Source organism: Periophthalmus magnuspinnatus, chromosome 24 (genome assembly GCF_009829125.3).
Source record: "Periophthalmus magnuspinnatus isolate fPerMag1 chromosome 24, fPerMag1.2.pri, whole genome shotgun sequence".
NCBI classification, from domain to species: Eukaryota; Metazoa; Chordata; class Actinopteri; order Gobiiformes; family Gobiidae; genus Periophthalmus; species Periophthalmus magnuspinnatus.
This window is the reverse complement of record NC_047149.1, coordinates 15,548,823-15,575,515: the sequence shown is the minus strand read 5'-3', so window position 1 is coordinate 15,575,515 and position 26,693 is coordinate 15,548,823. Positions and strand designations below refer to the sequence as shown.

The following is a 26,693-nucleotide window of genomic DNA, read 5'->3' as shown; positions in this document are numbered from 1 at the left end:
ACTGTCTGAAGTTAGAGGCGCTGTCCATGGTGCTTAATCCGTCCCCGTCCCCCCAACTCACTGCAGCGCGTACAGAGAAGACGCCTTTTTGCAACCTGATGCTCGATGGTTTAAGACAGAATATGGGAATCTACGGTCACGCACGGAAAGCAATGGACGGATGACTTGTGGAATCCGGGCGACAATGAAGACGCAAGGTGTTTGGCTCGTTACGCACTTTGACATTGTATCTGTTTATTGACCCGCGTTCAATGAAGACCACGCACTGATGTTGTTACGATGAACTACGGACATTGAGCCAGTCTTCAAGCGTAAGAATCGTTTTTGAACTTACAGAGAATCCCCAATATCCCGCTGCTTCTGCTGCTGCTGCTGCTGCCGCCGGAGACATGGCACGTCTGTTTGTTTGGATCAACTCTACGATCCTGTTGCTTTTTGTCACCGATGTGTTCTTGGTGGGAGCAAGTAAGTGGATAATTACACAGCAAAGCAACATTACGTTTACGAAAGTATGTCTTACGAGTGACTAGGCAACTTAAGTCAGGATCTTGATCTATTTTTAACCAATACGTTCCGACTTTAAGAATTAAACACAATTTATTTTACATGTTTTTACAAGGACAATTACGCACTCTTGAATTTAGCACTGAAGCACCTGGCTCTTACATCCTGTTGCTTTGTTGCAGCGACAGCACTTTACAACACATTGTAAGGCTATTATAAAGCCATCACATTACCCACGTACACTTATCTTAATGCATGTGCCACCAGTTGCAATAATTAGCTAAGCTGCCTCTGCAGTGTGATACAGCTTATACTGCCTGTGTTATGTAGAGTGGGCTATCACCATCTCATCCCATTTACATTCCTCTTTCTTCTGAACATTGGTATCTCAGTCCCATCTCTTCCTGGTGAATTCTCTGGAGGACTGATGCTTCCTGTGATCTTGTCTTCACTGTCTGTGTGGCTGCATGTCAGTCTTGGTTCTGAGCTTTTGAAATCTTTGGTGCCGAGTCTGAAGAAGCTTCTCCTGATCTCCGTGGAGTTCTTCATTGAGCTGGCAGGAGCAAGAAGAAACAGGCTTTTAAAAATATCTAAACATTAACTCATCTATAAATAAGCATCGTCGTAGGTCTGATAACATGTGGAGTAGACTACATTTTTCCATGCACACGGTAAAAATGGGTGATTTCAAGAAATTTCCAAGTCATTCAACATTCATTCAAGCAGGTGATGCCATTAGGCCAAGTTACAGGTCAGATCTATTGCCGCTGACTTGACTGACAAATATGATTGGACTGCCCGTGTTTATATCTGCAGGGCTAGATGAGACAATCATGCTTGAAAATTAATCTGGAGATGTGCTTCAGGCGTTAAACAAACAGGGATTAAAATGATATTGGGTCCATTGGAACGGCTGGGCTTCTATCAAATTGCCAATCTAGTGTTGGTAAGCCTGGTGACACACTGTGGACAAATAGATTTATGGAATTAGAGCTGCAAGAAGTGTTTACTCATATCATTTTGTCTCCTGTCAAATATGGCGCTGTCTGTTTCAATCATTTTATGTCATTTTAAATTTCTTCACTGCTGGAGACTTGTTTGGACGTCAGATCAATGCTGAGTTTAACCTTGAGCTTGTTGTTATGAAACTGTTCCTCTACATTCTTCTCTATGATATAATCCTTAAGTGTTAATTAGCCTGGGGTCTTTGTCACTGATTACATATATATTATACATACAGTCACACCTGACGCTAGCACCTCCTCTGGCTGTGATAGATGTGAGCATAAAGACAGGACAGCACAGTCAGTTCTTGTATACAGGAGGAACGCTAAAAGAGAAAGGCACAGGGCTTCACGCATGGCTGGTCAAGGCTTCTACTTTTGGAAAATGCTTTTATGAGACTGTGCTTGCTTCAACTACAAGTTATCAGAACAAACAATCCTAGAAAAAAATGCACTGTTGTGATCTTTTTAAAATATATTATTCCTTCTAATGAATATTGACTACTACACATTAAGAGGCTGCCTCATACCTTGACATGTGAATTTCTTTGTGATCAGTGCAGTTCTATCTGGGAAATAGCTAATATATGTATTTATATTTATATTATATATGTATGTATTTGTATATGTTTTTTTTTTTTTTTTCCTCAGTAGTATAACATGGTCATACAAAAGACAACAGATTAGAATAAATAAAAAAAATACATATAATAAAAACTAAATAAATAAAAATACATAATGAGGCATAGGTTGTGTTGTACTTGTTTGATAAATGGAAAACTCATTGCTTTGAAGGTCAATTTATTTTAAATACAAATTTTCTTTTGATTGATTCATAAAGCTGTCACAATAATGTTTTTCACTGACCCCTTGTGACTAGGGATGTAGATTGTGGACCTGTCTTGCAACATTTGAGCTTGTAACCAGCTCAAATGTTCAATAATTTGTTTTTTAGTTTAGTCTCATTATCCACACTTAGCACCACGGGCTGTTACATAAAAATATCCTAATGCTATTCTGAGTATTGAAATTAAGTGTGTATAGTGTTATGTATTAAAAGTTTGGTGGAGTACACAGAGATGCCAACTTTATCTGAAGAGCAGCACTTGAGAAGTCGTTGGGAGTTGAACAGATTCAGGATGGATTTGAACAGAGCAGAAGTAGAGATAAAACTGTTGCTTCTGTAGCTTATGAGAGCTGCACAAGGCGATTTGCAGCTGCGCGTCGGCCTCCTGCTGATTTGTTAGTTAGACTTCCCAGGGCTGACATGAAAATACATCTACAAGCTGTTGGAACAATACACAAGTGTCAGAATCTGTTGTTGCTCAAAATTATAGCTCTCATTATACAATATGTTGCACCCTAGTGTGTAGCATATGTAGCCAAGTTCCTCAACAGCACTCCAACTGTCACAAGTGGAGCGTAATTATGACTCAAGTATGAATCATATGTTACTTTATAACATAATATCTCTACAATTACATTATGAGGAGTATAAATAACATGCCAGGTGTCTATCTTAACAGCTTGGTGTCTCAAGTAGAGCACTATTTTCATGGGTTTCAAGTTAACTCATCAAGGAATCAGTTCTTTATAGCCATAGCAATTAAATAATTCTAATAAAGTATCTATCTATCTATTTTGCAAATCTATCCATGATTTATTTATTTTTTTATCTGAATTGAATGCAAAACTGCTTGCTAAGATCTCAAGGCCTGCAAACATGCAATGAATGACTTTTTTTTATTTTATTTTTTTTTTACATCACATCACAAATGCAGAGTACATATGTGGTGTGACGTTACAGGCTGAAGTGGCTATAATTGTGTTTCATGTCCCTTAACGTACATTTAAAGATATACCTCCCATTTTAGTGTCTGTGCTCTCCGCTTCAAGGGGGAAGCTAATGTTCTTTCGCTATAGTTTATGATTCATGCTTGGAATGTGGCTGTATCCCAAGACGCTCTTACCATTTATTTGTTCTGACACGTGGGTCGGGTACGGAGACCTGCTGCTGTTTGATTACAAGTCTTATGTAACATATTGTGTTGATCAAGGACTAACATGTATTATTATATGAACATAAAACACATTTTAAAAAGCTTAGATTTAATCATTAGCAAAAGTAACTAATAACAAAACACCCCAGTCGCTTAGACAAAACAAATTCAGAATACGTTGTGTGCTGTAAAAATGTAATGAATACCAAAATGATTTGCAGAATTTACAAAAACATTTAGTATTTCATAATGTGCCTTTGAACATTACATTGTTTTGACATGGGAAATAAAAGGAAAAGGGACACTAATATAGAATCCTCTGTCTTATCATCTTTTCCTCACCCTCCAGGGGTGGTCTCTTTTTTCCAAGTTCAGGACTTTTTAATCAAGAAATATTACTTTATTACGGTTTAACCACATTGGAATTAGACTGTTATTAAATTATTGCTTTGGAGCTTTATAGGGAAATGAATCATTTCCATTTACTATGCTGACTCATTCATTTCTGCTCCATTCACAGGACAAAGTCACCTTACACAGGTGTTCAAGTGGAGAATACACTTGTCCATTCCACCTGCCAGTAACAGAAACAGCATCATATAGGTACAGGCTTCTTATACATTAGTGATGATCCATGGCTGACTTCAGCTGAGTTGTCACTTCCTCCATCACCAGTAAATGACCCTAGCACAATGCATCATGGGTAGAGGCTCTGTTTTGCCGACTCGCACCTGTCTGTAACCCCCATTACCTAAAGGACGACGAGAGTCAGAGGGAATGAATGTACCAGGCCTTAAATAAATGTATTGGGTCTCTATGGAGTGTGCACAGTGGGATACTATATACTAGATACTGTAATGCCATTTCAAAGTCATTGATTCCCTTTATCCGCAGAGTAAAATAAATAAAAAATCTCTATTTAATATTTTGACTGTTTAATTTTTATTACTACAATTTGCTTGTATTTGTTGCTGTGTTGTTTTTTTTAAGCAGATTCAATCAAGTGCAACTTCCATTTCTCTTCTGCAACATAAAACAAGACTAATTGATAATATAACAACTATGTAACTAAAAATATAATAAACCTTTATTTTATGACTATGTTATTGCTATTAATACTGTCCATGACTGTCAGAATTGAATAGTAATTGTTGCCATAGTAATTAACACAGAACATAATATTACATCTTGTAAATGGTCCAGAGTCCTCAAAATGGCACTAATAACCTGGAAAAATCATGAAACTGGAACCTCTAAATATTTATACTCTAATATAAACAATCCCAGTTTGTATGTCACGTAGCCTTATTCCAAATATATAGGTGACTAAACTGCACAGGAACCATATTAAAACTTTTTATCAGCGATTATTTTAATAGTAGATTGGTCACAATTATGTGATCATTGTTAATTATGTGATATGAGTGATCATTGCAGCCCTAAATGAGTATTATTTTGCTAACAGACAGTATTCTTGTACTGAAATAACACCACATGTCAAAATAAGTGTTTCATTCAACATTAAATATTCATACAATTCCATGTGCTTTACTTGTCTTTATTAACATATTTTTCCAAGGACTTCTTGTTTAACAGCAAATATGAGAAAGGCTTGACCTGTTCACCTCTGTCTTCACGAGCTGCATTGCTTCTTTTGCTTTAGCCCTAGAATGAATTTCCTCTCACATTTCTCACCACACTCTATTACTATTAGCACAAAAGCAATCTTCTCCTGTGATATGATCCAGAGAAGAAGTGTGCCTACTTGTCTGTGACCTTACCCTCCGCACTACATGCTGCTTTAAACAGCCCGATGACTCTACCCGGAGACCGATAGCCAACGTCTGACCCCTTAGCCTTGCGGTGCACCTCAATGTCACCTTTTGGACTGAACAGGGAGGCCATCTTGATTGTCTATGTGATGCGATAGACAGACGTGATAGACAGAGCAGAGAAAGAGATAAAGGCAAAGAGAGATAAGAGCCAGACTGTTCAAGGGAGGCCACTTGAATTAATTTGCAATTCATGTCATCTTTTGCTTTTCGAGATGTCACTTGTATTAAAAAAGATAAGAGATGTTTTATTGCATGTATTATCTCTGATGTTTCAATAATCATACTTCCATAAGTTTTTGGTTTGTTTAGGTAAATGTATATGACTAATACATTTTTTTTCTTACAAAATAAAGTGTTTTTTAATATTAACTTCATGAACAAGAACTGGAATGACAGTTCATATTAGTCAAATTTCTGCTTTCAATGTGTAAATTCCATCCATCCATCCATTTTCTTCCGCTTATCCGGGGCCGGGTCGCGGGGGCAGCAGTCTAAGCAGGGACTCCCAGACTTCCCTCACCCCGGACACGTCCTCCAGCTCCTCCGGTGGGACCCCAAGGCGTTCCCAGGCCAGCCGAGAGACATAGTCCCTCCAGCGTGTCCTGGGTCTTCCCCGGGGCCTCCTCCCGGTGGGACATGCCCAGAACACCTCCCTAGGGAGGCGTCCAGGAGGCATCCTGAGCAGATGCCCGAGCCACCTCAGCTGGTTCCTCTCAACGTGTAGGAGCAGCGGCTCTACTCCGAGCTCCTCCCGTGTGACCGAGCTCCTCACCCTATCCCTAAGGGTGCGCCCGGCCACTCTGCGGAGGAAGCCCATTTCAGCCGCTTGTATCCGCGATCTTGTCCTTTCGGTCATTACCCAAAGCTCATGACCATAGGTGAGGGTAGGAACGTAGATTGACCGGTAAATCGAGAGCTTCGCCTTCCGGCTCAGCTCCTTCTTTACCACAACGGACCGATACAGCGACCGCATCACTGCAGACGCTGCACCGATCCGCCTGTCAATCTCACGCTCCATCCTTCCCTCACTCGTGAACAAGACCCCGAGATACTTGAACTCCTCCACTTGGGGCAGAGACTCACCACCCACCCGGAGAGAGCATGTGTAAATTCAGCTTTTACTAATGTAAGATTGGTTGTGGATCTCTCCATTAAAACGATCCATGTTGATAGATTTTTTTATTGAATTTGATTAATTGCATAGCCCTGATATATGGCATATTCTGTGAGCAAATTAACAAGACATCTTTTTGAAGATATACAGTTCTGCAAGTAAAAATAATTGGATTCAGAGATCAAGGGTTTCAAGGAAAAATAAAACTCAATCAACCAACTCACTTCTCTGTTGAAGTTGTCACATCAAATGGAATATATAGGCTTTTCATTTTCCATTGCACCCCTTTCCATTTATACAGGCATGGGACTGGCACAAAGAGTACACAGATTTATGACCTCTTGCGGCTCAATTTGTGCTACTTTTTATTACTGTTTAATGCAATATATTTTAAGGTTAGACTTGCTCCACTATGCTGCGTTACTCTATTATTTGGCAAAAGCAGCAAACTAGAGATTTGGTCTTTTACATAACGGTTCTAAGAAGTTACAAAATTTACAAAAATGCAACTTTGAGAAAAAGTACCATTTTTGAAAAGAGTGGATCTAATTCAGTGCCTTCTTCTCATACATGTCAGTTGAAGACATTTCACATTGCGTCAGTTACTTTTAGTGCGATACATATAAAACCCATTAGAGAGGCATTAACAACAAAAGCCCAGAGGACAGCCTGTGGGCCCTGTTCTACCCACAATCCCATCTCCCCTCGCCATCTGAGGCAGCCATTGCTACGAGTGTCTTACTGCTATAGAAAGATCTGTCACCTTCTGTCTCTGGGGTCTCTGCTAAAGGCCTTTGTACTATTCACAGTGTGGCCAATTCATCGGCCTTAAAAAGACCAGATAGAAAAATACTCTAATGAAAAGGTAGTGATAATGTACAAAAGCAGTTAAAAGATGTCGAACTGTTTAAGTGATTTTGTTCGTGCATTCTCAGATTATAATAAAGTGCAATCGTATTTTAAAGGCATATACTCTTGTAGCTTATAACTGGTTGCAAGTTACACTGAAGTTACAGTTAAAGATGCACTATGTAACTTTTCTGGGAAGTCTGCCACATACTTGTCTGATTGTAGTGCATGTAACAATATTTTTGAGCAATAAAAATCATGTGCAATTCATTTCCATGGAAACAAGCAGATAGCCAACACCAGAAATATGACACAGTGCACCTTTACATACTACATTTATCAATTAATGCATCGTTTTGTGAAATAAACCAGATTTTGAATATTTCCCAATCTTTTAACATTAAATTGACAAATAAATTATACTTCCTGATTGATTTGATTGATCATTTTGTATTTTTTGTATATTATTTTCAGATCGGCCCCCAGCTCCCGTCAATGTGTCCGTCATGCACCTACGGTCCGACTCCGCGACTGTGTCCTGGGACGTTCCAGAGGGAGACACAATTATCGGCTTCTCCATCTCTCAGCAAGTATGAGACCTCTTTGTTTTAGCTTCAACTGAGACTAAAGGTGGATTGTAAAGGCCAAGGCTGCGACACTATGTCCTCATTTTGAATAATTTCAAGGGGAAAACTGCAGGAGTTCAATTTTGGCAAATCTTGTGGTTTGGCCGTGAGCCTTCATAATATTGTGCTGAAATGTCCTGGCTTGTCTCCCAGTAACAGGTAAACAGAGATACACCAAATCCTGTGGCACACCGCAAACAAATTATCAAACTTGAATGTTTTTATAAGTTATTGGTCTGCGTAGCACATTTGCTTCCATTGCAGTGTGTATTTTTAGTAACTTGTTGTTTTGCATGGAATACATAGTGCCTGCTAAGCCCCAAGTCAAAAGGAGATGTGGCTCCGCTGATTTGTCAAGAGTGACTATCGGGCTGCAGTCTGAATGCAGAGCAATAAATGGAACAGCTACTGAGAGAACAAAAAGGACACAACATCTTTACCAACTTTGTACAAGAGCTATTGAAAACCATATGGCTCCCCTGCCCCTATGCAACAAAACTAATTCAACAAGCCCATGCTGATATATGAACGTTAAGTTGCAAAGAGGTGTGATCTGTTTTGCTTTATGATATTGCCAAGCAGCTCAAAGGTGCACTACGTAACTTTGGTGTTGGAATGCTCCACAATATGACAGTATGACCTGTTGTCAAGGAGATCAGCAGAGGATAACAGGCCAAGTTACAGGTCAGAGTTGAACATAGGCAAACTCTATAGTAGTAGTTTCCACTGTATATTTTTACCAATAAAACAGCTGTAATTTAATAGCAGCAAGATAAGATTAGTAAATGAGTTTAATACCATACTGTGGAGGATTCCAGGCAAGGTCAGATAGTTTATATAGAACACCATTTTAATTTAACTCGTTAGACTCTTTAGGCCTACAACAGCATTCCCCGTTGTTTAAAGTTATACCATTTTCTATGAATACCTTGATGAAATTGGACAATAAAGCTAAAGACATCTGGCATAGCCCCGCTCTTACAGATGGGCTGAGGGTGCAGAGAGCAGTGAAAAATCTCTTATTGCTCGTGGCCAAAAATAGCACAAGCAACAGTCTAAAAGGTCAATAAATAAAACTGTCTTGAACGTCCATGCCCCCAAGTGTTTACTCAAAACTTACCAGACTTTCACAAGACAACTTTTCAGTTTCCAGCCCAGACTCCATATGGTGAGAACGAGGTGCCAACTGTTAGTGTAACAGAGCAATCTAGGTGCTGTTTACACGGATCCTTAACATGTTCTGTCTGATCACCTCGCTTCCTCATTGTCACACTCCATTTACTGAGATATGGTGTTTTTTGTAACATGTTTTTATTTTTTTAGTGCACCATTCATCACTGTCTCAAGTAAGTACAGACTGTCTCTTTCAATATTCAGAAATCATGCATAAAAATCTATATATCTATTTCCACATATCACCACCGGATAAAGTGTGGAGAATCTCAGAAGGATCAGGTCCTGACAATTTCATTCACACACGTCAGCAGAACCGGCTGTTGGGCATGATCTGTGGCTTATGATGCGTCAAGAAAATTAACCATAAAAACGCCATCAAAGAAGAGAATACGACCTCCTCACATGCTGCACACTCAGACTTCTGCCTGAAAAGAAGGTTGCAGTAAGTGTAACCTATAGGGCTACTGAGCGTTTTGTGGACAGGAAAGGTCTGTGTGGAAAATTCTCAGCCTCAGTGGTATTTGCTTGCATAATGACAGAATTGCAAAAGCATTTAATTTGCCAAACCTGGAGTGAATGCTGTAATGCCCGATTTTGAGGCAGAGAAAATGTAGCCAAAAATAAGTTCATTAGCTGGTGGTCTTATTTATCATGACAAGGAGGAGGGCTGCAAATGCTTATGAAATTACGCCGAGTAGATAAGTGTAAACTCTTACACTGGACAGCTGCTTTTTGCAAGCTGGGCTTTGATGTGCCACTCTCATATCCTTAAAATCCAGACAGCAGACACCCCGGGCTCCACGTGGCTTTACGAGAAAAGGTGCGCCTGCTGCGGACCAAGATCACCTTCTCTTCACATGCAGCGCTGGTTCCAATGCACCACTGCGCGCGCTGTGTCTCTGTTCATGTCCTGTTATTCTGCCTTGAATTCTGCTCAAAGTAGTTCGTGGTCTGCCTGGGACTCGGCTGCACTAGTTACTGTTGACAGTTTAGCCTGAGTTTCCCCACACGTCTCCCGAGCCGTTCATGCGCCTCCGCTAATGCAGTGTGATTTAGCTCTGGATGGCACTGAGTGTGTGGGGATTATAGGTGTGTGTGTGTGTTAGATATAGGCCAAACAAGGTCCTATACATTCATAATCAGCACAATAAAGAGGGCGATTAAAAGATTTTATAATAAGGCAAAATTGCAGATCGATTTATGTTTTTGTTTTTGTTTTTTCTTTTAATTGCCATGAGAGTCCAATGAAAAATAAATTAGGACACTGGTCACAACTAAATAAATAAATAAATAAATAAATAAATAAATAAATAAATAAATAAATAAATAAAATAGGCTAAATAAATACTCAAATGAACGATCCCGGTCTAGCAATAAATAAATAATATGAATCACAGGTTGAGTCACAGTTTGTTCACCGCATTACGCACTATACAATGATATCTGTATCCACTGAACCATATCCATATCTGTCCTCTTCTTGGTCAGGAGTCATCTTGGTTGCCTTTGTCTCTGTGTTTGTGCGTGTTGTGCCCATTGAGCTGATTGGCGCACCTGGTGCACGCCGCAGTTAAACCTCTGCATAAGATATTAGGAGGATAAGTCTGGTGCACACATTCGCACAAACATCAGGATAATGTCTGGTGAAGAGCTGTGTGTTGCATTGTGTGTGTGAAAATTACTTTTGTAAACACCGTGAAAGAGCTTCATCAGGAAGGACACCCTAAGTCAAATCAAAATGCAAATCACAGCCCAATAGGCAGCAGATGACTTGGCTTTGGCGATCCCATAATGGAAAACTGAAATGTCTATATCTATGCATAAGACTGTAATGTTATTTTTCAAAACTTTTTTTTTTTTTTGCCTTCTCCCATGTAAGAATATTCACCAAAAACATTCCTGAAGAGGTTTTAGATGACATCCATACATGTTATATAAAACTTGATATGATGTGCAGTAGTTTCAGTAGCAGGATGCATTGTTTTGTGACAGTGCTGTGGAGGAGAGTGACTTAGTGCAGGTACAAAGGGAGGGGGACTCAAAAATGAAAGTGAAGCATGTTAATACATTGTTTTTGGCGAATATAGCATTTTAAAAACAATAAAAGGTAAGATGGTGCTCTAAACATGGTATGGGTTAGCAGTTAATATCCAATAGAAGTATAATTTAACAACAACTCTCATTTTTTTTATATTTATACTATTAATTATTAGAGAAATGTGAGGTAAATGTCTCCTTTTTATATGGTTATGATGATAGTAGGCCTATTTTATGTCCTATTTTATGTGTTATTTACAAGGCTATGTGCTGGTCTTCAGATTGATTATTTACTGATTGTCTCTCCCCACTCTTTGCCCCCATTTATGCTCACTGTTCTTTTGACTGCAGAAAACCACCATGGTAATCCTATCTCCTAAAATCCCTTCTTCTGTCTCTGTGTGCGTGTTTCCAGAGGCAGGATGGGCACATGCAGCGCTTCATTCGGGAGGTAAACACCACCAGTCGCACCTGTGTGCTTTGGGACCTGGAGGAGGAGACAGACTACATAATCCAGGTGCAGTCCATCGGCCTGTACGGAGAGAGCCAGGCCAGCAAGAAGGTCCACTTCCGCACGCTCAAGAAGACTGACCGCTTCCCATCCAACAGCTCCAATCAAGGTGAGAAAACTACGTCAAACATCACACATTTAAGGATGCAACAATATGGGGCACTAGGGTATTGTCACTGTACTGCTGTAATTGTGACTGTGTATATATACTTACAATAAAATGTGTTTGCAAGCATTATAGAACCACAAGATTAAATACAATGCAATCAAAATAACTATATGAGTTGCAAGTACTTCAGTTACTTAGGACTAGTAGGAGAAATACGTATGACATTAGAAAACAAAATTTCTGTCGTAACGGTGCGGGTCAGGACCAAAGTATGCGGACTCAGAGCAGGTTGACAGTGTTTATTTACAAGTCTTGTGAATCAAAGTCTTAAACAGTTCAAATGACACACACACGAGGACCCAGGAAACAGGAGGCAGGCAGGACGGACGGAGAGCGGGTCGGGAACGGGAAGCCGGGGCTGGAGTGAAGACGGGAGCGGGGACGAGACCAGGACAGACAGGGCCGGCGTAGTCCAAAGAGTGGGACCCAGGGTAAGAGGCAGGCGGGACGCCAGAGACCAAGACAGGCAGTGCAGAGGGAGATGACTGTACCGGAGTGTAGAGGCAGGAGCGGGCGAAGGCAGGAGTGTTTTACACGCGGACAGTCTGGCTCCGAGTGCAGTCTGCCGAGTCTTCTTATGCGCCACCACAGGTGAGGGTGATTGCGCTAATGCGCTCCAGGTGTGAGCAGAAGGAGTCGGAGACTCCGCCCAGCTCCAGACAGACAGGTGAGGGGGGGGAGAGAGAGAGTACAGGAGGACAGCAACAAACAGACATCATGACAATTTCACATCTCCACTGTACAAAACCTGTCAAAGCTGTAATTTTGCCCTCAAATATGTTCTGAAATGCATGTGATTGATTCATCACTTTGACAGTTCATAGTCCTGGTTCAATGTGAATATTTTGAACAAGGAAAATTATAGTTATTTGATGCACTTCATAGAAATAGTGGCTAAATCAACAAATAATTCATAAATGGCTTCATAGCTAAACTTTTACCACACTATTCAAACCAAGGTGCATTTAATAAGATGCTTTTCAATAGAGTCCTTGAGTACTGTTTTCCAAACACTGCAGAATGGGCAGTTATTGCAGTGTGTCACATTTTATAATTAAAAGTTTACAGTAAAGTAATGGGATTGTGGTCGACTCAGAAAACACACATATTGATCCAAGGAAACGAAACTCACAGAAGTCTATTGAAATTCAAATGATCCTGCTTCATGTGGATGTTTAATATGGAAGAGGGTTTCCAGGCTACCTTTACATTCAGCAAGGTAATCACATTATAGAGGCCGTACGCAGGAAATATAAAAGCACCATTGATTTATATGTATAAGAGAGGGGGGCTTTGCAGGCTTTTGGTTGTGCTTGGTATCTATCTATCGCAAATTGGTTTACTTTTCTATAGGAGGCACTTGACTGTGACAAAGGGAATGTTAAATGGATATAGGATACATAGACCAGATGAATAAGGTTTAAAGCCCAGTCAGCATAAAGGTGCACTATGTCAAACTCCCTCTGGTAACAAGAGCCATTAAATTATATCTTTTTTTGATTAAATTGTACTTGATTATGATAGTAGTTTAGTTGGTTAAGGTTAAGTTAAAATGTGGTTACAAGATGCTTTATTTGACCTGACTTACAATGCTGCTACTAGGGCAACTTGTCAGGGGTACAGGGCAACAGAAGTGCACATGCAAAAGAAATGTTTTATACAATGCAAAATTTACAATGAGACTTGGTTATACAACAAATAACAAACACGTCTATGTTAAAAAATCATTTGCAGAACTATTTAAAGGTAAGTCCAAGCTACTGCAAAATAAACAACCTCTAGTTTCATGGATGTCCTTATAGATTTTAAAGGACGCAGGTTGAATACAAACTAATTACTTCACTGATTACTATAGAACCTTTGTAAAGGTCAAGTCATCCATTAAAACATACTGAACATTTGTCACTTTATGAGGACAAATCAGACTGTAATGAGACTATTATTAATGTAATGCCAAGGCATGTTAACAGAGGATTTCAGACAATTAGCAGTGGGAGATAAAATAATCACTTGAGGTTGACCTAAACTTGGTAGAATCCACTTCAAATGAGTCACTGCTTCCCCTTTCGTCTCTATAAGAAATTGTATGGACTTTCTACCAAATATACTTTTCAATCTGGGTCAGTCATCAAATGTATTAAATAATATGAGCGAGTGAAAAACAAAAACAAGGACTATTTTTCTGACCTACTTGGATGACTCATGAGGCCCTAAATCTTGATTAATGCTGCATACTCAATCTTGACCTCTTTAAAAAGTAGTGAAAGTGTTTCTTAATCTCAGCACTTTGCCTGGACACTTGAAAATGTATAGCTGTCTAAACAATTTCCTAATGTAAATAGGAAATACTCTACGTAAAAATAAACATAACGTGTCAGACTTGAATTGGTGACTCTGTCTTTGGCCGTGGATTGTCCTGCCAGTTTAATAATGGTATCTAACCTGAGTCAGCGAAAGCAACACTTTTATGAACGGCCTTCGTCAGCGCTTCCTGTTTTCACCACTAGGACCAGTCCATAAAATCAGTGAAAACACTTTCTTGGTCAAAGTCAAACACAAGGCATCAATAAACCAGCACTAATTTTGTATGATAGCCAACTGCGCACGCGGCATTTTACTGTAAGGCTCGACAACGTCAAGAGAATTTTATAACAGTCACTTTTAGATATTGTCGGCAATTGACGTTTTAGTATTTTTTTCACAGCATATTAATTCCAAGGAATATGTATTAAGTATTAAAGTAATAAAAATTAAGTAATTATTACTTAACTGTATATTATGAGTATAGCAATGGTCATAGCTACTGTTACCACCACTACCAGATCAACTCAAACTCACATTCACTAGCAAGGACCATGCCACAACAATTAAAGGTATTTATTGATGATATGAATAAATGCGGAGGCTGGCTTGAGACTCAGGATGGGAGCTCTCTCAGATGGTTAGCTGCCCTGATTCAGGATCTACCCTCTTCCACCCCAAGAGACACGGGTGGGAGGGAGGGGTCGAGTGAAGACAGACAGTCTTTCTAGGACAGGATTGTATAAATAGGACTTCTGGGTAATTAGAGGTGTGGTTGAGGTGAGCTGTGGTGCTCTGGAGAGGAGCAGGAGGAGGTTGAGGCGTGGTCCGGCTCCTGAATCTCAGTCAATCATCTTAACTCCATGTTTAGTTCAATGCTTTTTTCACATCATCAACTCTTGACAATAATATAAAAAATTAACTACTTTCAGATCGTACATTTTCCCTGGCATACTAATGTAAAAATAAGTAATTATTTTCTGCTAGTGCTATAAATACAGAACAACAAGAAAAGGAAAGAAAAGGAAAGGGTGCTGTTGCCAGTGCAGTGTCTTCCAAGAATTCATATTCAGATAAAGTTACATAAAATGTTCATATTTGGAGATGCCTGGCTGTCATGCTTGAGGAGGTTTGAATAAATGGATAATGAATTGCTGGCTCAAAGCCCTGTGCCCCTCACATAAACACACACACGCACACTCACACACACACTTACAGAGGTGTACATTTCCAGAATCTTCCAGTGACTTGCTCTTAACTCTGTTGGCTCTGTGCTTTACTGTGTGGGCCTAAAAGCATTGGTACATCAGACCAGGCTCACAACAACAACAACTACACATAAATGAGCTGTTCCACTTTGGGCCCGGAGAGGAAAGCACCAACGTTATGTAACAAAAAAGCCCCAAAACGGCAGCCTCTTTCTGAGTCATAAACTTTTGGTGTGTGGAGACTGAAGACTGGTCTATTTGGGGATAGAGAGAAAACCTTACTAAACCTTTTATTTGATAAACACAGCCAAACATTATACAGAAAACTGCTAGTGATTCCATTGGAGAATGCTCGCATTTTACAGCACAGTAATAAGAGCATGGATTGGGATACCATGATAACTAAAAGACTGTTTGGAAATACATCTGCCATTCTGCATGATTCCATAGAAATGCCATTAGTATCACCCTAACCCAGTATGATCACTCTAAATGACGAAACATGAAGAAACATTTTAGTAATTTCTTGGTACTAGGCTAATATACATTTCTTTGGCTGCTAAATATTTTGTTATTCCATTTACAATATTGCATTAAACAGAGAAAACAAATACAAACCGCACAACCTCAACAACCAGAGTACACTGTGGTATTTAGAAGTAAGTCTTTAGCTTTTGTACAAAATGTAACCATATATCCAAAGGCATGGATTTTTTTTTTTTTCCCTAACAGGAAGCTTTTAAATGATTTATTACAAAGTGCTCGAAAAGCTTATATAGGCTATTTCGTTTCATATAGTTGGTTCAGATTTTTTTTTTTTTTCCTCATTTGCCTTTTGGGGCCATTTTGCCAAACATAATTATTTTCGCAAGCTGACATCAATAAACTATCATAAACTTATCAGCTTGCATTTTCAACTCAATGAAATTAACATGCCATTTGGAGTGTCACATCTAATCTTATACAACAGCACACATCACTATTCACCAACTCTTCAGTCACATCAAATTGTTATATAACGGTTGCCCCTGACAACCACAAACACGGACATGATGGCATCTGTGGCCCCATGAGCTGTCACACACTTTGACACAGGAGGAAAGCAGATACAGTTCAAAGATGGAAACTTCACCAGGTGTAAGTTTCCAATAGTATTTTATAGTGCAACAGAGACAAGTTTTGAAATATCAGCTTTTTCTGAGAAGACACCTTAATGTAGAACTGGTTTAACAGTTCTACACATATAATATTAAGCTGGAAAGCATAAATAGCCTTTTCTAAAATTCTCACAAAAAGTGTACACCTTTAATCAATTTTAAATGTAAAACTGACTGATCCACACATCTCTGTATTGGACAATAGCACCTTTTCCATCATGTTTACTTCTGTAAGTCATTATACTGTACAAGCCGATGCATCTGTTGTTGCTGTTTCTTAACACATCTATATGACAGTGGAGCAGAAGCCCTAGTTTGTTATCGCAAGAATTCTAGACATGGTTCACAAACAACATCCAGGGATTTGGACTCTGGACAGGGCTGGGGAGTGAGGTGAACTCATTAATTCAGTGGTGCGGTGGAGGTTCTACAAGGCCCTCTGCCTCTGTGAGATCTGAAGAAAGCACAGAATTCAAGCCTATGCAAGTATAGAAATAGAGATATGAAATATGTATGATAACAACACAGCCCATTCAGGTCATCAGAAGAGACTGCTGTTTGTTTGAAGTGGGGCTATGCATCAAACATGCTTCAGGAGACATGGTGCATATGTGTACTGTAAAAGACTGTGTGAGCCTAAGCACGTGTGTGTTCATGTGGAGCCCAGGTTAAGCCAAAGAAAGGTAAATTTACAAATGTTTTAGCCTGATCACTTCTATTAGTGACTAAGTACTTGGTATACTGTATTACTACAAAGATGCACTTAACAATCTTCATTTTAGTTACCCCCATCTCTATTAAATATGATTGTCTGAGAGATTATTGTGATGAAACCAAGCAATTACTGGAGTGATTCCCAGCTGGTGGACGTATAAGTAGTGTTAAGAGGTCAAAAAGTGTTTCAACGCTCATTTAATTTGATTGGGACTTCAAATTAAATGTGTGTTGAAACATTGTTATTTCTTTTTACAACTAACAGTAAAAGATTTAAACAATAAAGCATCTGCTCCGGTATCACTATACGGTGTAGAATGTAGACACTGGACTCCATATAGTCTCAAAAAATGAAATATTACTCCTAACATAATATAAAAAAGCTACCATCTATAAGTTTGTTTGATTTTTTTTTTTTAACCAGGTAGCAGATGTGAAACCTGTGCAGTAACATAGATAGCACCTAGTGGAGAAGTATGAGAATACACCTGAGGCTGGTCGGTCAGCCTACCTTTTTCCATTTAAATATGTTAACTGAACATAAATATTTTTAAACAAGGTCAACTTAAAATCTTCCAACATAAAATAATGATATGCTTTTATTTTTGTACAGTGTTCTATACTATTACTACTACTACTGCATTCCAAGTGATATTTTCAAACATCTTGACAGCACAAATAATGAGTATTTAAAAAGCCTTGTTAGTGGCATGACAGAAGGATGGGAGCTTCTTTATGTGGGTTATGGTTGAGATAGAGTCTGGTAATGATGATGTACTAATAAACTGGCTGTGATGGTCAGTGTAGAGCCCAGTCTTCACCTGACATTTGAGATTAATTCTTAGGTCCATATTACCTCATCTACAGAGACAGGAAGTTATACAAGAGATGAACCTTACATTAGATTCTCACATAACGACCTTAAACACAAGTGAGAGGTCAGTTGTCTTATAGTGCTGGGTTTTCTTCTGTCATGGACTACATGCTTTATAGACAGTCGTGTAGTAAGTAAAATACTTTATATTAATACTATATATATTTTGGTGAATTCTAAGATTGGCAAGAATAATGGAAGTTATAATTCTAGAAAGGACAACAGTTGGCATGGCATGATTTTTAAATCCATGAAATGCCTTATCAGTTTGAGGTTTGTGACATTGGTAAAACCGGGAGCTTAAAATAAGTTCAAATAAATACATATTACAAAACAATCCTTGATAGTGCTCATAAGTTTAAAAATGTAAACCATATGCGTGCTCTTGAAGCCTCTGAACCATATTTCAAAAGATGACTGCAAATTTACAATATGGTACCATTGATGCTGCATAAATAAAGCCGTAGTATTCACTGGAGCTAGTGTCCTGACAACTGGTTTCACTAAAAGATTCAATTGGGCAGAGTGCTGGTCTGGATCAGGTCCATGGAGAGATAGTTTGGAGAGTGGGAAAGAGCCTATAGTCAATCCACTTAGAGGAGGATTAATGCTACAAGATTAATATGTGGTAATGCACATTCTCCCACTGCTACACTTTTTGTTAAATGCAGCAGCATCATTGGTGATAAATGAATTGACACGGATCTGAACTGGCTTTCTGTAACTGACACTTACATTACCTGGAAATTATGACTAAATCATCTATTCCAGTTTTATTTTGTTTGAATTTTTTATTACGTACAGCTTCTTTGGTTTCCAGATGACCCCACAGTGCAGGGCCTGGACAAGTCAAGACACCTCCAAACCGGAGAGATGATCATTATTGTGGTGGTTCTGGTCATGTGGGCGGGTAGGTACTCACACAGTACTATTCATTCTTACTGTACATATGCTCATTGATAAGATGCATTCAGTGGGTATAGTTGTTTCACTGCATTTAATAAAGTACAAAAAAGTCACTAAAATAATGTGCTTGGAATGTTCTACAGTGTGGCATTAAACTTACCTATCTCCATGGAGACAAGCTGGTGGTGCAAGCAAGTCAAGTTACAAGTTAAATCTGTAGACAAATGAGTTCGTTCACAGTAAGAATGCACATTTTTCAAGGTATTTAGCAATAATAACACTTTAATTGAATAATGCAAGATCAATAGCTTTAATGCCATATTGTGGAACGTCACACCATTTACACAGTTAGACAGTGCACTTTTTTCCATCTTAAACAGTACATTTTTACCATCTTAATATTATGTATTATCAGCTCTTCTGTGAACTCCTGGTGCATATGACGTGGCAGATTCACCTGTAAATTATCTTGTTGTCACATCGTTACACTGAGCTGAAAATCAATAGCTTCTGCTTAATCCTCAGCCACCCACAGCTTGACCTGGAGCCTCCCTGTTAACTGCAGTTTAGGTCCCTGCCCTGCTGCCCCGAGTCTCACTGTTAAAAAAGCCTGACATCCCCTCTGGCCTTTTTCAGAGCCGTCGTGTCAAACTAACATCATGCTTTCTTTCCCTGGATCTCAGCACTTCCTCACTAAAAGTTTGTGAGCTCCTCAGAGGGAGCTGCCTAATGGCGTAGACTAGGCACAATGGAAAGTGTGTGTCTGACTGGATGTGAGTAGCAAAGCTTTTCTCCCAACTGAAAGAAATGTTGTTAAATAACATTTATAATGAGAGAAGGCAGGGTACACAGGGTACATAAACTCAACACAAACTCAGGAAGGATTGGGTTAGAGAAGTTATTTTACTCAAACTCATATTTAACCATATTGAATCAATCTTACATCTTCTAGTTCAAGAAAATCTATTTTACTGCATTATTGTGAAAGTATGTTATGGAAAAATATTTGACTGACCAACAATTGCTGATATAATAATAATAATAATAATAATAATAATAATAATAATAATAATAATAATAATAATAATAATAATAATAATAATAATAATAATAATAATAATAATAATAATAATAATAATAATAATAATAATAGATTTTATTTGAAAGTGTCTTTCAGGACACTCAAGGACACAGTACGAGACAAAGACAACATATATTTTAAAAGGCATTTTGCTGGATGAGGACCATAAAGAAACAGTTGCCAGGAATAGACATGTTTTTCTATTTTTTTTTTCTATCATAGTTCAACATCAGTGAGAGAAGAGTCCTTTAATATTTAGACTATGCAATAACTGAAAACAAATAACTAAAATACTCAAAAAGATTCTGAAAAATGTATGGATATCATGTGTATGGAGTATTCAAGCCAGCGTCATTACCAAAAACATACAAATTAACCATGTGGTTTATTTGTTGTTTGAAAGCTTTCATACATTGTGCTTCATTATCTCACTACAAGATGCAAAGTGCACTTCAGTTTCACTTGAAGATTAAACAAGCGGTGCTGTATAAGTGTTGTATAAAACCTTATCAAAAACACACTTGACCCAAAAGACACTTGAAAATCCTTGCTTTTCAGAAAGTTGGCATATATGTGTAAATGAGGAAAATCTATTTGGCCCAGAAAAGTCCACTATTGTTTGAGCTAGAGATAGTTTATGCATAATGAATGTGTTATAATGTCTATAAATGAATGTGTGTTAGCTTGATAAAATGTAATTGCACATCATTTAAATGAAACCCAATCTGCATCAAGGACAGTGATTCACAACTATAATACTCCAATGCATATGTAATTGGCTCACTAGATAAAATACTGTCTGGTATTTCATTTCTCTTCTTGATTCCTTGAGTTCTCCTTAGTCAATCTGTGCTATCACTCCCTAATGATATCCTCTTATTTAAATTTAGATTAGCATTACGCTGAGACCTAATTTACGCTAAAGACCTAATTTGGAGGCATTTGGAGATGAAAAATGCTACAAAGAAAATATATTTAATGTTTAAGTGTGTAATTGTTCATATGAAAGTAGTATCTTCATACTCAGTTACTTTCTTTCTTGCACTGTTCTTTCAATTATGATTTTATTTTTCACAAAAAAAAAAAAAAAAATCACATTTTGAGCATAATTTGCATTTTTCGCTACTCTCCTCTATTGGGCAGATAGAGGTTAGACTACTATAACGCCCTGCTCACTGGCTTCTCCAAATGAGCCTTAAGACAGCTGCAGTACATCCAGAATTCTGCAGCACGGATCCTGACTAGAACCAGGTGGTCAGGTCTCTGCACTGGCTCCTGTGGTTCAAAGTACATCTCCACATGAACCATCTCACACTCTGAGGACTTCAGAGACCGGCCTCCTGCCGGTGCCTAGAGTCAGGACTAAATATGGGGAATCAGCTTTTCAGTTTTATGCAGTTAAAACCTGGAACAGTCGTCCTGAAGATGTGAGACAGGCCTCTACTTTGACAATGTTTAAATCCAGGATCACAACAGTTCTGTTTAGCTGTGCATATGACTGAAATGGTTTTATTCTGCACTTCTCTTTTAATGTTCATTTTATGATGATTATTTATGTTAATTTGTTTACTTTATGGATAAATTGTGCTTTACAAATAAACTTGCCTTGCCAGATGCCGCAGTGACTGAGTGTGTTTCTCTCTCACCTCTTGTAGCTGTGATTGCCCTCTTCTGTCGTCAGTATGACATCATCAAGGACAATGACTCCAGCAATAACAAAGAGAAGGCCAAGCCATCGTCTGAGCACAGCACGCCCGAACACCACAGCGGGGGCCTACTCCGGAGCAAGGTGAGAGCAAGGGTCACCAAAGAGTCACAGTGGGGTAATTTAGTGAGAGGTCAGAGCCTGCCAGCTGACATAGGCTAATGAGTTCCCTTACTGGACGAATGAGATGCATCTTAGCCTTATGACAAGTTCAACATTTTAAAAACTAATACAGTAAAAGAGCAAATCCTCTTCGAAAATTTTAGAGCATAGCTTAAACTTCAAGCTCTGAATTCAACTTGACATGATATTAATTAGCTTAAACACTCACAATATTGCACCCACATTTTTGAATTTTGAGGCAATGTAGAACTAGAGGTGGGTATATCAGATTATCCATATAATATTGTGAATGTCATTTTGAAGATATGCAAAATGTGAATATTGGGTGTATCTGTATCGTTATCAAAATATATATTACTCAACAAAAAAAGAGGAATTAAAAGTCAGAATCCAGTCTAGGAAGTAGACCTACCAGAAAAAAAAAAGATTGATTGTTTAGGTATATATTATAAATAATGCATTTGTTTTTACTTGTAAAAAGTGCGTTGGCTCCAAACAAAGTCATGAAGTAATGCATTTGGATTTCCTCAGACCAGGCTCATCTGTCTATTTGGATTTCTCATTAAATATTTAGAGTTTCTGACTGTGGGGGATCTCTGAAGGTTGTCTTGAATGTGGCATGGACTGTTAAAAAGGTCTCAATAATGAGGCCATGAGGCTCGATAAACAAGAGCGTCTGCACTGGGAGAAAGGACATGCGCCTGCTGCTCCCAGACTGAACTGCATACAACAAATTTATCTGCTCATTAGTTTCACAGAGAACAATGGAAGAAACATGAGGAAAAGGACATAGAATAAGTCAGTTGATGTATGCTATGTAAACAGTGGCGACAGTGGCTCAGTGGTTAGAGTGTTGGTCCCCCAATCCGAAGGTCGGAGGATCGAGTCCCGCTCGGACCAAGTGGTTGTGTCCTTAGGCAAGACACTTCACTTCACTATGAAAGTGCCCCAGGGCAGCTGTGGCTACAATAGTAGCTTATCATCACCAAGTCTGTAACGTGCATTACAAGTGTAAGCCATTATTATTACATCAGGGAGAACAATAACAATTACACTATATAGAAAGGTTTGTTACTATAAAACGTGCCTGGTTGTCACTTTAGTTTACTTCTCTATTTATTTAGGCTTATTTAGGCTGGCCAGTGTGTTTATGTTGATATCCATGGTTTTATTTACTTGTTTAGCTTTGACTTATTTTATTATTTTTAATAATTTTAGATTTGCCAGTGTTTCCTCTGAGGAGCCCTCTGCACCGGGAGCTGTGGTTGGCTGTGGCTACTGGGCCCTGGTTCGTGGGCCCTGGAGGTTTGGTCTTGACCTCATCTCTTCTCTGGGCCCTGGGCTGGTGTCCTGTGGCTGTGGGTGACCCTGCTCCTGGTGCAGATGGTTCCTCTGGTGGCGCTCTCTCATCTGGTTCATCTTAATCCAGCCTATGGCACTTAAACATATTTTAATGAAACCAAAGGTATTTTAACATGTGTTGGGGTGGGGGGTGGGAGTGTGCGTTGGGGTGGGGGGTTGTCTGGTTGTGTTTATTGATGTGTTGGGGTTGGGTTGTTTGGCTGTGGGGTGGTTGGGTGGGTTTGGTGGGTGGGACTGATTTTAATGCACTGTAAAGCACTTTGTGTTACATTTTTCTTGTATGAAAAGTGCTTTATAAATAAAGTTTGTTGTTGTTGTTGTTGTTGTTGTTGTTGTTGTTGTTGTTGTTGTTGTTGTTGTTGTTGTTGTTGTTGTTGTTGTTGTTGGGCTGCACACTTGGCACTTGGTAGGCTGGGTGAAAGAGAATTTATAGGTATGGAAAGAAAACCCAATATTGTAAAAAGACGGAGCAAACAGTCATAGCTAAACAATCATATATTGCACATGTAAGCCTCAACTTTTAAACTTTTTATTTTTTCCCAGTTCCATCCTTCAGTACCTTCTATCAACATTATTGAAGTCTGAAAAGTCCCGTCCTGTGCCACTGCGCCAAAGCCTTCTGAGTGAAAAGAAATAAAAGACTGTGGCATGTACGGTCGCCATTGCAGCAGATCAACCGATGAACGTGGATGTCTTTGCCAGGTGCTTTGTACATTTCTGCAATACAAGACACACCTGTCATCTCTGGGAGGCCTGGTTGTAAATACGCAGTGTATTTTTGATAACTGCATGTGCTACGATATTAGCAAATAGAAGTGATTTAGCTAATAGCCCGTGTCTTCTGTTGTGTATATTGCTTCCTATGACAGATGTATATTAGCTGATAATTGGACAGCAAAATAATGTAATATATTAGGTTACAGTCATTTCAGATGATCAATGTAAGGGCACTTTTTTAAGAGTTAAGGTGTTGTTTCTCACACTCAGTTGTATATATTGTCATACCGCTTATTTATTTAATTTCACCAAATGAAGCTGCATGCAATTTAGAGGTTGATGTGTACACAAAGTTAGAGGACAAAAGTATTGCAGTACTGTGATATCATCATCATCATCACTTTCCCCTTAAGGTTATATTAGACTTCACACTTGTAAATAAGATAAGGTGTTCAGGGCAGTATGATCAGCCATGTAGTGGTGTAGAGAGACAGTAATGAGGAGGAAAAGCCCAGAGTGAACCTGATGTTTTTATTATTACATAAGGAGGGATAGATATTATTATGTATTTTAGTTGGTGAAAAGGAAGATTAAGTTGCAGGGGTGTGTCCAGATTTAATTTGTTTATGGTCACATCTGTAAAAAATCTGAATTTTAAATTTCAGTATTCTGGTGAACAGTTATGCATCAGTTTATCTCGTTAGACATGCCTCTGTACTTGCCTGACCAGCCAGTCCCTTCTACACTCTGTCTTTGTAATGTATTGTCAAAGCATGTGGTTTTGGCTTGCCAGGCAAATTAACCATGAACCATTAAGAAACAACACTGTATTATCCATCCCAAAGGAATAATAAACTTTTTTCTTCTTCTTCTTTTTTTTTTTTTTTTAAATAAATGGTCTGTCAGAACTGAAGCAAAAGATGTAGTTTAATTATGGACACACTTTTACAGATAGCATCTTATTGTTTGCCAAATCACGCAATGGCTGATATGCATATGGAAATCTATTATATTATGACTACCATGCCTGATTGAAACTTTAATTTAAACAACTATTCGCAAGGGCTAAAAATCTATACTAAAAATATCTGGCAAAAGCCTTGTTTCACTATAATAAGTCTCAAAACACACTAGGGCTTGTCACTTTTTGTCAAATGAAACCATTATGAATGTGGATCTATCAAGAAAACTCCAATTCAATAAGTTCATTTCACTTGGCCTTTAAACGAGAACACTTTTATTGGAAGTATAACACAGAGAATACCACACAGCTTTATATAGAAAGTGATTAGCGCATTCAGGGAGTTGGTGAGTACAATGGCCTTTAATCTAAGTCTGTACTATCTCAGGTTATGTAGGCCATGGATTACATAAGGATTACAAAGATATATGAAGATTGATGTTACATATTATATTATATCAGGGAGATCCTATCTAGGAAACCTGTGCCGGTGTTTGTATCTTGTAACGCAGAGCAATGAGAAAGAGCCTGCCCTCCACAAAGTGCTCTCTATAGATTCTCATTATCAAAAGCCACACGCCTCACGATATGAAGCGACGAGCCAACCAGGCACCTTATCTGAGGCTAATTAACCATTTCAAAATTGTCTTTAGCAATTAATTACACACTTATGAATCCTAAATGGACTGTTTGTGCGCGGATCCCGAGACACAGCAGGCAATTATGGCAATGGCAGAGAACAATGAGCCTGGAATAAATAGTGGCATATCTCATACTTATGGAGACCGGTGCATTTTAATGTGCCAGTTTTACCAGTGTATAGAGTATTTTGGATTACTTTGAGCTTTGCCATATGTTTTCACACATTGCATTCAATATTAATATTTTGTAACCTGTGATTAAGGTATTGATATATTTATATTTGTTTTGATTATGGAAAGAAGTGCATCAAGGCTTTAATAATTTCCTATGTCAATCAATATCACATTACATTAAGTATTTAAAGGTACACTATATGTAACTTTTCTGGTGGAGGGTATGTCACCTTCTTGTCTCAGTGGAGATGTGTAAACTTAACCATCATCATAGAGAAAAGCAGTGGGCTGAGTTACGGATCAGGTCTGAGGAGAGGTGACCCCGCTCACACTAAGAATGGCAAATTTTGTGTTATTTTTGAGCAAAAGAAACACCATAATCATAATATAGATTTAAGAAAGATAAGTTTGATGCTTTACCATGGAGCATTCCGGGCATTGCTTTTTTCATTTATATCTCGAAAAAATATCCCATACTATAGTGCAATTTAGACTAGACAAATTTAATTCGCAACTATGTTAAGACGCCCACATACAGTTTCTAGTTAAAAAAATAAAAAATAAAAATTCCCTGCTGCTTTATAGAGAACGACATGGCTCCAAACAGCAGTGATTTGCCCAGACTCTGACCAGACACTGCCCAGACTCTGCCGATGTTTTTCTCTTTCAAATAAACACTACATCTCTGTAGAAATCAGGTCACTTTTATTTACCATTCTAGTTATAAAATGGTGCATATTTCTGAAAGAGCGTCATTCATTCACTGGCAAAAGGCCAGAGCACAGTATTGATGTGAGCAAACAGCAGCGTGTCCTTGCCCCTAATCGACCACTGCAAGCTGGGAACTATTTCTAAGAGCAACAGTATGGATTAGATTTCATGTTTCATTTAAGGAAGGAAAAGGTCTTAAGATCAGAGATTTGATTTTTGATGGTCTGTCTGAG

At 38.6% G+C, this 26,693-nt stretch overlaps 1 protein-coding gene across 1 annotated transcript; it reads left to right on the top strand.

The window, feature by feature from the left end:
* fndc4a (fibronectin type III domain containing 4a) lies at positions 1–24,888 on the top strand. The gene is made up of 6 exons (XM_033991042.2): positions 1–465; positions 7,781–7,896; positions 11,561–11,765; positions 18,900–18,989; positions 21,722–21,855; positions 23,800–24,888. Exons 1-6 carry the CDS (start codon positions 390–392, stop codon positions 23,839–23,841), a joined length of 663 nt encoding a protein of 220 aa, XP_033846933.1. The 5' UTR covers positions 1–389; the 3' UTR covers positions 23,842–24,888.
* The last annotated feature ends 1,805 nt before the right edge of the window (positions 24,889–26,693 follow it).

Coding starts and splice junctions, on each gene's coding strand:
- fndc4a (XM_033991042.2), top strand. CDS start 390: ATGGCACGTCTGTTTGTTTGGATCAACTCTACGATCCTGTTGCTTTTT. Junction 7,897..11,560: donor GCTTCTCCATCTCTCAGCAA/GTATGAGACCTC, acceptor GCGTGTTTCCAG/AGGCAGGATGGGCACATGCA. Junction 11,766..18,899: donor ATCCAACAGCTCCAATCAAG/GTGAGAAAACTA, acceptor TTTGGTTTCCAG/ATGACCCCACAGTGCAGGGC.